The 11346-nt window shown below is 41.5% G+C and overlaps 1 protein-coding gene across 1 annotated transcript in view; it reads left to right on the forward strand.

Moving 5' to 3' along the window:
- SV2B (synaptic vesicle glycoprotein 2B) overlaps positions 1 to 11346 on the forward strand; it is a 124090-nt gene that overhangs the window by 79414 nt on the left and 33330 nt on the right. The window contains exons 6-8 of the mRNA XM_006885187.1: positions 4170 to 4280; positions 5375 to 5463; positions 8467 to 8631. Coding sequence (XP_006885249.1) covers positions 4170 to 4280; positions 5375 to 5463; positions 8467 to 8631 — 365 coding nt within the window. The remainder of the gene's footprint in view (positions 1 to 4169; positions 4281 to 5374; positions 5464 to 8466; positions 8632 to 11346) is intronic.

The following is an 11346-nucleotide window of genomic DNA, read 5'->3' on the forward strand; positions in this document are numbered from 1 at the left end:
GAAGGGAGGGGAGGGGAGGGGAAGGGAAGACAGGAGTGAGGAGGGGAGAAGAGAGGAGGGAAGAGTGGAATTGCACTAGGAAATATTGACTGCCCTCCAGAGCAGCACTGAGGCTGACACCAGGAATGACTTTGTTTCCTCTCCTAAGTGTCCCCTTAGTAACACTACCTGGACGAGCTTTGGTTCAGGTCAAAACCCCCATATTTCTCCTTCCCACTCTCCCTTTGAGTTCTAGGTTTTATCAACTCCATACGTCCACTGCTAGACAAGCAGCCTGGCTGGTGTCCCCTGAGTTGAAATGTTCCCCTGAGAACTGATGCTCAGCTCAGCCAAGCTGTGGTGAAAACAGGCCAGATTTTAATTTAGACTGAAACACAGACAAGCACTCTAGTTAATTGTAAATTAGAATAATTGTGCCTAAAGCTGTCAACACACCCACTCTCAAATTCCTAGGGAATAAAATGGTATTTCTCCCCCACTCCCAATTAGAGCCAAGAAAAGGAAAAAAAAATAATTTGTGTAGAGATTTTGAGGCTTTGGTGTGAGAATTTTAAGGTACTTGATGATCTACCATCAGCTTTACTCTCTGACCTCTAAGGCTCGTTGTGGGCCCTGTGGTGCAAGCAGTTTGTATCAGACTCACTTTCTGAAGGTGGACAGTTAGAACCCAGCCAGAAGTACTGTGGTACAAAGCCCTGCTTGCTGAGTGGCTGCTTTTGACCTTTTTGCTCTTTTGCCATTGAGTCAGAATCATCCCATAGCTGACCTTCCCACCCAAGAGTTGGAATGGATTCAATGACAATTAACAACAACCAGCATCATAGTAGTCCTTATACAGAGAGTATTTGATAATCTAAAGTCCATTCACATGGTCTACTTCAGTTCCTGCTGTTTTCTCTGTTGAGTTTGCTAAAAAGATACCAAGTTGAGTAACATCTACAAAAGCTACTTGCCCAGGGACGTGGACAACATATCATTTATGTACAAGTTCAGTGAAGAGAGCGTGTGCTTTTCCCAGGTTGTCTGACCTGCCCCAGCAACTAAGACACTCTGTTCTGAGGTTTACAAAAACAGAGCCATCGTCCTAAACATAATTGATGAGATTACTTCTGCCCTGTGATTTTCCAGACACTCCTCTCGTACTCTTAGTCTTTTGGCTGAAGAAAGAGTTGGAGGCATGTCTATTACTCACTTTGGACCTTAGACGGCCTATTTGCTGAAGGACAACATGAAATGGCTTTGAGGGGTGTGTGTGATTGTTGGTGTATTTCTAGGTCTTTTCATTTGTCTTAGAATTGGGTAAAACCCGTAGCAAGTACAAACCTTGACTTGCTTAAAGGAGTTAAGTTGTATAGTCTTAGTTACATAATTCAATGGCTGCTTTTAGGCATCTAGTTAACTTGGGAATTGCTGTCTTGGTGAGTCAGTAATTGCTCATGGTGCTACCAGCTGGTGTGGGATAGATCAACCTTTTCCAATGCTCTTAAGGGGGGAACAGTGCTGAGGTGAGAAACTTTGTTCTCATTCCCTGTTTTCCTGATTGCCACTCGGGAATATTGCTCTTCGTTACTTAGTTATGTTTTTAAAGTAATTTTTTAAGTAGCATTGCCTTTCCCTTACTGCTAGCTATATAGGTCCTAGACAATGGTGTTACTATTGCATTAGGATGAAATTGTGAACTTTATAATTCCCTGGCGGAAAAAATCATTTGTGCTTATTTGCTAACGCTAAGGCTGGCAACCTGAGTCCAGCTAGTGGTATCCCTCAGAAGAAAGGCCTGGTGATTGAGTTCTGTAAGTTTAGAACTCAGAACACCCAACAGAGGGCAGTTCTACTCTGAAACATCTGGGATGTCATGAATTAGAATACACGCAATGTTAACAGGTCTTGTGAATTTTTAGGGTGATGTCAACTCTACTATGAGAAAATCATATATAAATTGAAATGAAGGTTGTAAATCATGTAAGACTCATTATGAGAAGGGAAGGAGAAGGAAACAAGAATTAATCAATAGATAAGTGAATGTTGTTATGTGCCGTGGAGTCGCTTACTACTCATAGCGACCCTATGTACCACAGCCCTAAACTCTGCTCTGTCCTGTGTCAATCGCACTGTCTCTGACACTCCCATCCCAATTATCCCAGTCACGGAATCAATCCACCTCATAGAGGGCCTTCCCCTCCTGCGCCGTCCCTCCACCCTCCCAAGCATGATGTCATTCTCCAAGGACCGGTCTCTCCTCACAACATGTCCAAAGTATGTTAGACAGAGCCTCGGAATCCTTGCCTCCAAGGAGCCACCCGGTTTAACCCTTTCCAGGATGAATCTGTTTGTTTTCCTAGCAGTCCGTGGTATTCTCAATACTCTTCTCCAGCACCACAGCTCAAAGGCATCAATTCTCCTTCTATCCTCCTTGGTCATTGTCCAACTCTCTGATGCATAACAAGTGATTGCGAAGACCATGGCCTGTATCAAACGCACCTTAGTCTCCAGGGAAACTCTTCAGTACTCTGGAGAGGTCCCTAACAGCAGACTTTCCCATGGCAATGCACCTTTTAATTTCCTGGCTACTGGTGCTGAGAATGTTGACTGTGGAGCCAAGCAAACTAAAACTGTGTACAATCTCAATCTCTTTACCATCCATCCTGATGCTGCCAATTGGTCCAGTGGTGAGAATCTTTGTCTTCTTGACATTGAGCCTCATAGAGCAAAGCCTCCCAGATAATCTGTTCTGCATATAGGTTGAAAAGGTATGGAGATAGGATGCATCCCTGGGGTACGCCCTTCCCAATTTTGAACCATGCAGTGTTCCCTCCCTTGCTCTGTTCTGACAACTGCCTCCTGGTCCAAGTATAGGTTTCGCATTTGAACGATCAAGTGTTCTGGCAATATACAAAAGGGTTTTATTAGATAATTTAACTAATTATATAAATAAATTTTAGTGTTATAAATGCCTAGTAATCACTGAATAAAAACAAAATATGGTTTGTAAATTTTCACTCAAATGAAGAATGTGGCATTAGGTTTGGAGGAAAACTCATCAATCACCTGCCTGATGCAGATGATTCAATCTTGCATTCTGAAAATAAGGAGGACTTGAAATACTTGCTGTAGAAGGATTCTCTGACTATACAACTTAACTCCTTTAAGCCAGTTAAGGTTTGTACTTGAAACAAGTCTCATCCAATTTTAAGACAAAATGAAAGGACTTAGACATATAGCCAGGTGGTTGTTCTCCATGTTACACCTCAACATCAAGAACATAAAAATCCTCACTACTGGGCCAGTGAGCAAACAGCACAATAGATGGAGAAAGGATTGGCTTTGTCAACGATTTCATCTTGCATGGATCTACAATCAACACCCTTGGTACCAGCAGTCAAGGAATCAAAAGACATGTTGCATTGGGAAAAAACTGCTGTCAAGGACCTTCCCAAAGTTCTAAAGAGCAACTCTGTCAGTTTAAAAATTAAAGTATGCCTGATTCAGGCCATGGTCTTATCAATAACTTCCTGTGCATCTGAGAGTTGGACAGTGAATAAAGAACTGGAGACTTGAGGCCTTTGAATTGTGATGCTTGAGAAGAACTAAACATCTTATGGACTACCAAGAAAACAAATAAGCATGCCTTGGAGAAAGTGCAGCCAAGGAACTCCTTCATGGTGACGATGGGGAAACTGTTTTTCATACTTTAGACACTTGTTGGGAGAGACCATTTTTTGGGAAAAGATGTCATGCTTGGAGAGGAGGAAGGTCAGCAAAAGAGAAGAAAACCTTTAATGAGATGGATTGAACAGTGACCTCCTGCATGTAAGAGATGATGAGGATGGCACAGGACAGGACCAGGTTCAGATCTGTTGTTTACAGAGTTGCTGTGAGTCATTATCAACTTGGCACCAAGCAGCAGCAACAAGGTAAGTTTTCTGAAGAAATGGTTTTTGCGGAACTATTCTGACTCATTTTGTCTGTAGCAGGACATATCCACCTGAGAAAGCTCCCTCAGAGATGTGTTGTGAACTTTTAATTAAGAATCAATGAACTAGAGGTACATCAAGGACCACTCTTGCCTGAAAGACATTCATAAAGTCCGTTACATTAAACCAAAGAGGGACAAGAAAATCCTTACACAAGGTGAGGTTAAGATTCTGTAGCTCTTCTTTGCTTTTCAGGTGTCACACATCAAAACTCCCAAGCAAATGGATGAATTCATTGAGATCCAAAGTTCAACAGGAACTTGGTACCAGCGTTGGCTGGTCAGATTCACTACCACATTCAAACAGGTAAGACTGAGCATTTATTTTGGGCAGGAATTTGCTTGTGTGACAATCTATAACCTAGTGAATGTACAATGAAGATTCTGAATATATATAAACCTTACCAGTGTGATGGCGATGAAGCCACCCTAAAAAGTAATGTTTGGGTCAAGTACAAGACTACCTCAAAGTTGCTATGTGCTTTCAGTCAGTCATTTCCTATATCTGAACTTTAATATCTTTTCGTTGCTCTTCTTGGCCAAGTTAGATTTTTTTGATGCTGTTAAAATGTCTAGAGGAACCCTGGTGGTGCAATTTTTAAGCAATCTTCTATTAACAAAAAGATTGACTGTAACCGCATCAGTAGCTCCGTGGGAGTAAAGTCCTAGCAATCTGTTCCCATAATGACTACAGTCTAGCCGACCTCACAGGCCATTTGTGTAATGTCACAGAGGGTCACTAAGAGTTGGAATCAACCTAATGGAATAGAACAACAACAAGAAGACATTGGATCTCACTAAACATCTTTTCACCCATCAGTTTCTCTTTAAGTAATGCACAGAAAGAAAAGAGTGATAGAAATGTCACCAAGAGATTTGTTAGTGATCTTTTAGAAGATTATTCATAAAGGGCAATGCCATTCTCTACAGAGATGGGCTCCCATGAGCAGGGAGCTAGCCTGCTGCTTGCTGAACACTGTTACAGCACACCTGTCACTGCAAAATGTTTCTTGTGCCTGATGGTTAAACATTTGCAATATCATCCATGCCCACGATCAAGGAGAATACACTACTCAAGGTAGTGAGAGTGGCTGTATCCTTTGAAATCTGTTAGGATTTGTAAAGTTGCATTCATTAAGGATAAGTTGATTCGTTAACATCAAGTTAATGTGCTTTTGGTCACATTCATATTGCAGTGTTCTCTGGGAAAATGCTATTGGACAGTTGGAATTGGAAGTGAAGTGGCGTTTATTGTTGTCTGAATAGAATTGCTGCCTCTGGGAGATAAAGGGCTTTCTATTCTCTCCTTGAATCCTCAGACCACTTAGTAGAATATTCTAAAAATTAGTTTTTCAAGTAGTAACATTTCTCCCTTTAACAGTTTTCCTCTGCTATCTGTAGGTCTGGGATAATGCTCTGTACTGTGTGATGGGGCCCTACAGAATGAACACCCTGATTCTGGCCGTGGTCTGGTTCGCCATGGCTTTAAGGTATGTTCCATCTAACTTAAGTTCTTCAGTTTCCCTCTGCTTTGATTGCCTCATTTATACATTTCAAACTGCAGTTGTTTGTATCAGATAAGAAGCTTTGGGCTTCAAGACAGAGACGCCCTGCTCCAGGGGGTTATATAACCAAGAACAAGAATCCTATGGCGAGGAAGGCTCAGATTCCAGGGGGTAGTTGAGCTTCACACTGATTCTTACTATGATTGCAAGATGGCTGTGCTCTTCCAGGCAGCATTTCAACAGGAAAATGTCCCAGAGAGGAAAAGCATATTTTTTCTCACAAGTCCCCCAACCTTATTTTTTAAACAACAGGGAAACCTTTTTCCTAAGTCCTTCAGCCTGAGTAGAAGACTTACAATAATGCATTTCAAGTGTTAAAACTAGATAAAAGTCTTCTACTCATACCTTCCCTTTCCACTCATTCCCTTTGGCCTTCCATATATGATCATTTAAGTATTTTCCTATTTATTGTTTCAGTGTTTCTTTTTGTAAATATATTAAATAGGGTTTTATTTTCTTCTTTCTTTTATTTGAAGAAACATGTTGTACCAATTTTCACAGTTACCAGTATATTCTGGAGATACCTACATGTCAGTAAATAGGGGTTTCTAATTTCATGTTTCTCTTACAGTTTACAGTTTATAGTACATTAGTGTAGCATTACATAGTAGAGTACTGTATTTATTCAAGACCTTGTAGATAAGTTTCCAGACTTTGGCTATTGTGAATAATGCTGCACTGACTTGTTACTTTGGTAGATCACTTAATTTAGTAGTTGGCAGATTTATCAGTGGACTGGCCTTCTAGAAGTACAGTGTCATAGGGATAAATTAATAAGCAGTTGTTGAGGTATTGACAAATTCTCATCTATAGGGTATTACTCATATGGATAAGGATGACTGAAAGAGAACTGATGCCTTTGATCTGTGGTGTTGGAGAAGAGTGTTGAGTATCTCATGAACTGCCAAAAGAATAAACAAATAGCTGGAATGTTCCTTAGGGTCAAAGATGACAAAGCATCTTCTCACATACCTTGAGCATGTTGTTATGGAGAACCTATTTCTTGGAAAGGGATGTCATGCTTGAAAAGGTGGAGGGTCTGTGAAAGAGATGAAGACCCTTAGCAAGATGGGTCAACACAATGACTACAGCAATAGGCTCAACTATATAAAAATGATGAGGATGGCACAGGATATGTCAGGGCTCAGATCTGTGGTTCTTACAGAGTTGCTATGAGTCGATTCCACAACACCTAACAACAGTAATAGCAGAGGATACTGTAAAATGTTTGCCCTTGTTCTAGCAATGAATGAGAATGCCTATAGCCTCACCAGTGGAGAGTTGTGTAAAACTGTTGGGTGTTTCACAATCTACTGTGCCTGAATCATAGCATGGTGTACTTTATATTTACATTTAGCTTACTATGAGTACTACAAGCCCTGAAGGTATAGGTCACAGAGAGTTGTTAACCCAAAGGCCGCATCTCTTTGGCAGTTTGAATCCATGGGAGAAAGATGAACCATCTCCTCCCATGTGATTCAAAGCCTTAGAAACCCAGTGGGTTCATTCTGACTCCAGTGAGTTTTCCTATAAATTGTTATTGTTCCTATGAGTAGGATTGAGTATGTGTGTGTGTGTGTGTGTGTGTGTGTGTGTGTGTGTGTGTGTGTTATGTTTAAGGGTATTTATTTTTTCATTTAGTGGTCTTGAACATTCAAGATACAAAACTGTGTGTTTTAGATCTCTTTAGAGGAACAGATCAGTAGGATAACTAAGTTGTTGTTGTTGTGTTATACAAAGATTTATTTTGTGGAATTGGCCCACATGAGTATGGAGGCTGGCAGGTCTAAACTTTGTAGGTCAGGTGTCAGGCTCTGAATTCTGCCCGTCTTGTGTCAGAAATCATATGTAGGTCAAGCGGTAAGGGAGAGAGAGGAATTCCAGCTGGTGCCTATTTATAGTCTGGAGGCACACATTTCCTCAGGAAACCTCTCGTTTTCCTCTTACAGCCTTGGCTGGTTAGAGGAGGCTCCACCCACGTTATGGAGAGTGATCTATTTTACTTGATCACATTGAACTATTTCAGCGTAGCCTCTAGACCAGTGGTAAGTGGGCACCACAGCCTAACCAAGATGACACATAAAATTAACCATCACATCATGTCGTCTACACATAGAGAAAGTTTTACATCTTTTCCAATCTTATATTTTCTCATTCTCTCTCTTGCCGAGAGGCCTAAGACCTACAACACAGTGTTAGTAACAGTGGTGATAATGGATATCAGTGGGCATACATCCTCTGTTTCTCCAGTAAGTGAAATTCTGGTTTTTAACTTAAGACATATAATTTTTTAAAAACTGACTCCACCAATTCTAGATTTGACTTTTTTTAAGATTCAGGAATGATTATTGATTTTAGATTCCAGAACCCGTGGAGGTTGTTGTGATTTTTCTCCTCCAGTCAACTGATTTTTTAAAAAACACCTTGCCATTGACTTGATTCTGACTTGTGGCAACACTCCATCGTGTTTCTGAGGCTAAACTGGTTTCAGGGGAGATTTCCCAGCTTTTCCTTGTGGAGCAGCTGATGGATTCGAACCACTGACCTTTCAGTTAGTAGTCCAAAATGATCCCATTATGATGTTTACATCTTTTAATAGGGACTCCTGGTGGCTTAATAGGTTGTACTGCCAACTCAAAGGCAAGAGGTTCGAATCCACCCACTGATCCATAAAAGAAAGAGGCCAAGTCTCCTCCTGTGCCATTACAGCCTCTGAGAACCCACTGGAGGGTCAGCGATGAGTTAGTTCTGACTCAACCGCATGTAACAAAAACTATCTATTAATATGGTAAATCATATTATTAGATTTTCTAATAATCATTAACCTATTGAAATTGAGCCTGAGCTGTGTCAGTTCAGGAATGTAGATTCTGGTAAGGAAAGATGTAAGCATATTCTTGTTCACACACCCTGTCTTCTCTATTTCAGTTACTATGGACTGACCGTTTGGTTTCCAGATATGATTCGGTATTTTCAAGATGAAGAATACAAGTCGAAACTGAAGGTGTTTTATAATGAGCATGTGTACGGTGCTACAATCAACTTTACGATGGAAAATCAGATTCACCAACATGGAAAACTTGTGAATGATAAGTAAGTGAAGGGATACTGGCTTTTCCCAGACCCTAGTGGCAGTCCTAATACCCTCTGGAGACTGTTCTGGGAGGGACATTGGAAAAATAAAACTGAAAGGTGGCTGATAAAGAGACACTGGGTCACGATAATAGCCTTGGCAATCATGTCTCTATTATGTGTTGAGTCGGTCAGTTCGGACTCACTACAGCCATCCACCAGGTTTCTGAGGCTGTAAATCTTCACAGGAAGATAATTCTTTTTTTTATTCTCCTGAGGAATGACTGGTAGATTTGAACCATCAAATCTACCAGTTAGTTAGCAGCCCAATATAGAATCCTCCGTGCCACCAGGGATCCTTGTGATTCTAACACATTCCTGTGGAGTCACAACTGACTTATAGGTGACCCTCCTGCAGGTTTTCAGAGACGGTAAACCACAGGGAGGAGACTGCCCATCTTTCTCTCATGGAGCAGTTAGTGGAATTGAACTGTCTGCCTTTGGGTTGGCAGTGCAACTCCTTATCCATTAATTTAGTGACAAAGGATTTGTCCAAGTACTGAGACATCTGACAGGGAAGACAGTCGGGCCATCTTTTCTAAGAGGCTGGACCATGAATGAAGGTGCTCAGAGCACTGTGTCCTACCAGTGGTGGCTGGAGAGAGGGCCTACTGTTCTCACAGTTATGGCTCCCGGACCGTCCATGGCCTTTCCTTGGTTCCGTAGGGACCTCCAGTGTTTGGGACAGCCCCAGAGCTGATTTAAGTTTCTTGCAACTGAAAAAGCTTTAACTATCATACGGTCCTGAGTCATCTGGATTCTCTTGGTGGGGTAGATATTTGTGGGTATTTAGCATTGCACATAGTCCTATACAAATATTCCAAGTGCATGATATGGTTGATATAAGGGATAATAATTTAAAGGAATACACTTTTTAAAAGTTGTCCCTTAGATTAGAATAAATAGAATGTTTTCAGTTTAAAATAAATGCAGTTGAAAACGTACTTTAGCCACACTAAAGAGAGAAAGATCTTGCAACTCAAAATTATTCAAGACACAATAACTGGGCGGAAAGTCTTAAGGGTTGCTGTCAGCTCAGAGTGGGTTGGTACACACAGTAAAACTGGAGCATGTAGGCAAAATCCACAGAAGCCATTGCTCCCATCCCATTTATCTGATTTTATATACAGTTCCAACAAATTTACACATGTGGCACGTGACCAATTAGCAAAGGCAAACTAGAAGTGGGGACATAGCCTTTCTTTTTTTTTTCTTTTTTACCAGGGGATAGCGCGCACGCAGTCCCCCACTACCACAAATTATGCAGTCGAGTTTCCTTTCTTAAGACAGCCTCTGAAAACCCAAAGAAGGGTCACCTGTTGGCCAATTCCAACTCAGTGGGAAAGGTTGGAATGGAGAGGGCAGAGCACTATTGTTTAAGAGCCCCCAAGTAGTAAGAAAATGATTAAGCACTCAGGTGCTAACATAAAGTTTGGAGATTCAAGTTTCAAGAGAATCTGTTTCTGCTCACACACATCAGGCCACCGTAAGTTGGACCTGACTCCATGGCAACTGATTCTCATTGTTGATTATGATGATTGCTCTGAGCTCTCAGAAAAATAATAAACAGATATTTGGTGTTGGAACTCTATCTAGTGGTGAGATTGAGAAGTTTCTGGAAGCCAGGATGCTCAGAATTCTCAGCCTTCTATGAGAGTCCTAGTGGAGATCAATGCATAGAAGACAAAACACCAAATGTATACTTTTCTCTAAACCCAAGTGGAGTCTCTGGACTGAGGCAGGCTGAGCCACAAGAGAACCTACCTTTTAGGCCCAGATGACCCGTAGGGAAAAAAAAATCAGACAGAGCACATGCTTCACCTTTCTTTCACCTGGTCACTCCTTGACTGTAGCCCTCTTGTTCTCCGACCTATTTGGAAGTTATACATCAATTGTTATTATATTTTGGTGGAACATTATTTTAAGTGGTACAGCACTCTTCTGTGAATATGCTGTACTGAGGTAACCCGGGGTTGCTGTCATGCTGAACTTTATGCCATTAGAGTGTCAAATGGCATAACAGTTACCCATGGTGGACAGTGTTTGGTGGAGCTCGCAGATTAAGACAGCTTTGGAAACAGGAGTGGCATCCACGTCCTAAACCACATGCCTCTGGAAACTCTATGAACTTTGAGAAATGATGATAGTTATAGAAAGACTTCGGGTCTTTTGTTCATAAGGTTGTTGTGAGTCATTCTCAACTCAATGACAATCAACAACAAGAACAGAACAACAAATAACAAAGCCTTCTAAAAAACAAGAAAAAATTGGGTTTCCCCCCCCGCCCCAAACTAGGTTAGGGCAGTGATAGTCTACTCACCCAGCTCAGGCTAGTGTCCTCACCACCCAGACGGAAATTCTCATCTCTCAGAGGGTCACAGGAAAGTCTTAGCCTTTGTGCCCAGGACAGGAGACACATCCCTGCCTCGGGAAGGAGTGTGTGTGCCTCACAGTGTGAGGGCAAGTTGAGGATACTATGACATTAAACCCATTGGTCTTTACAAAAATCTAATTTTCTATTCTATTTGGAATACCATGAAGTGCTTGTCAAGGAGGGAGTTGTTGTTATGTGCCATCGGGTCGTTTCTGACTCATAGCGACCCTATGCACAACAGCTCTCTATCCTGCACCAACCACACCGCCTCTGACACACCCATCCCTATTACCCCAGTCACC

This window comes from Elephantulus edwardii, unplaced genomic scaffold (genome assembly GCF_000299155.1).
Source record: "Elephantulus edwardii isolate Elephantulus edwardi_28Jun2011 unplaced genomic scaffold, EleEdw1.0 scaffold00041, whole genome shotgun sequence".
Lineage (NCBI taxonomy): Eukaryota > Metazoa > Chordata > Mammalia > Macroscelidea > Macroscelididae > Elephantulus > Elephantulus edwardii.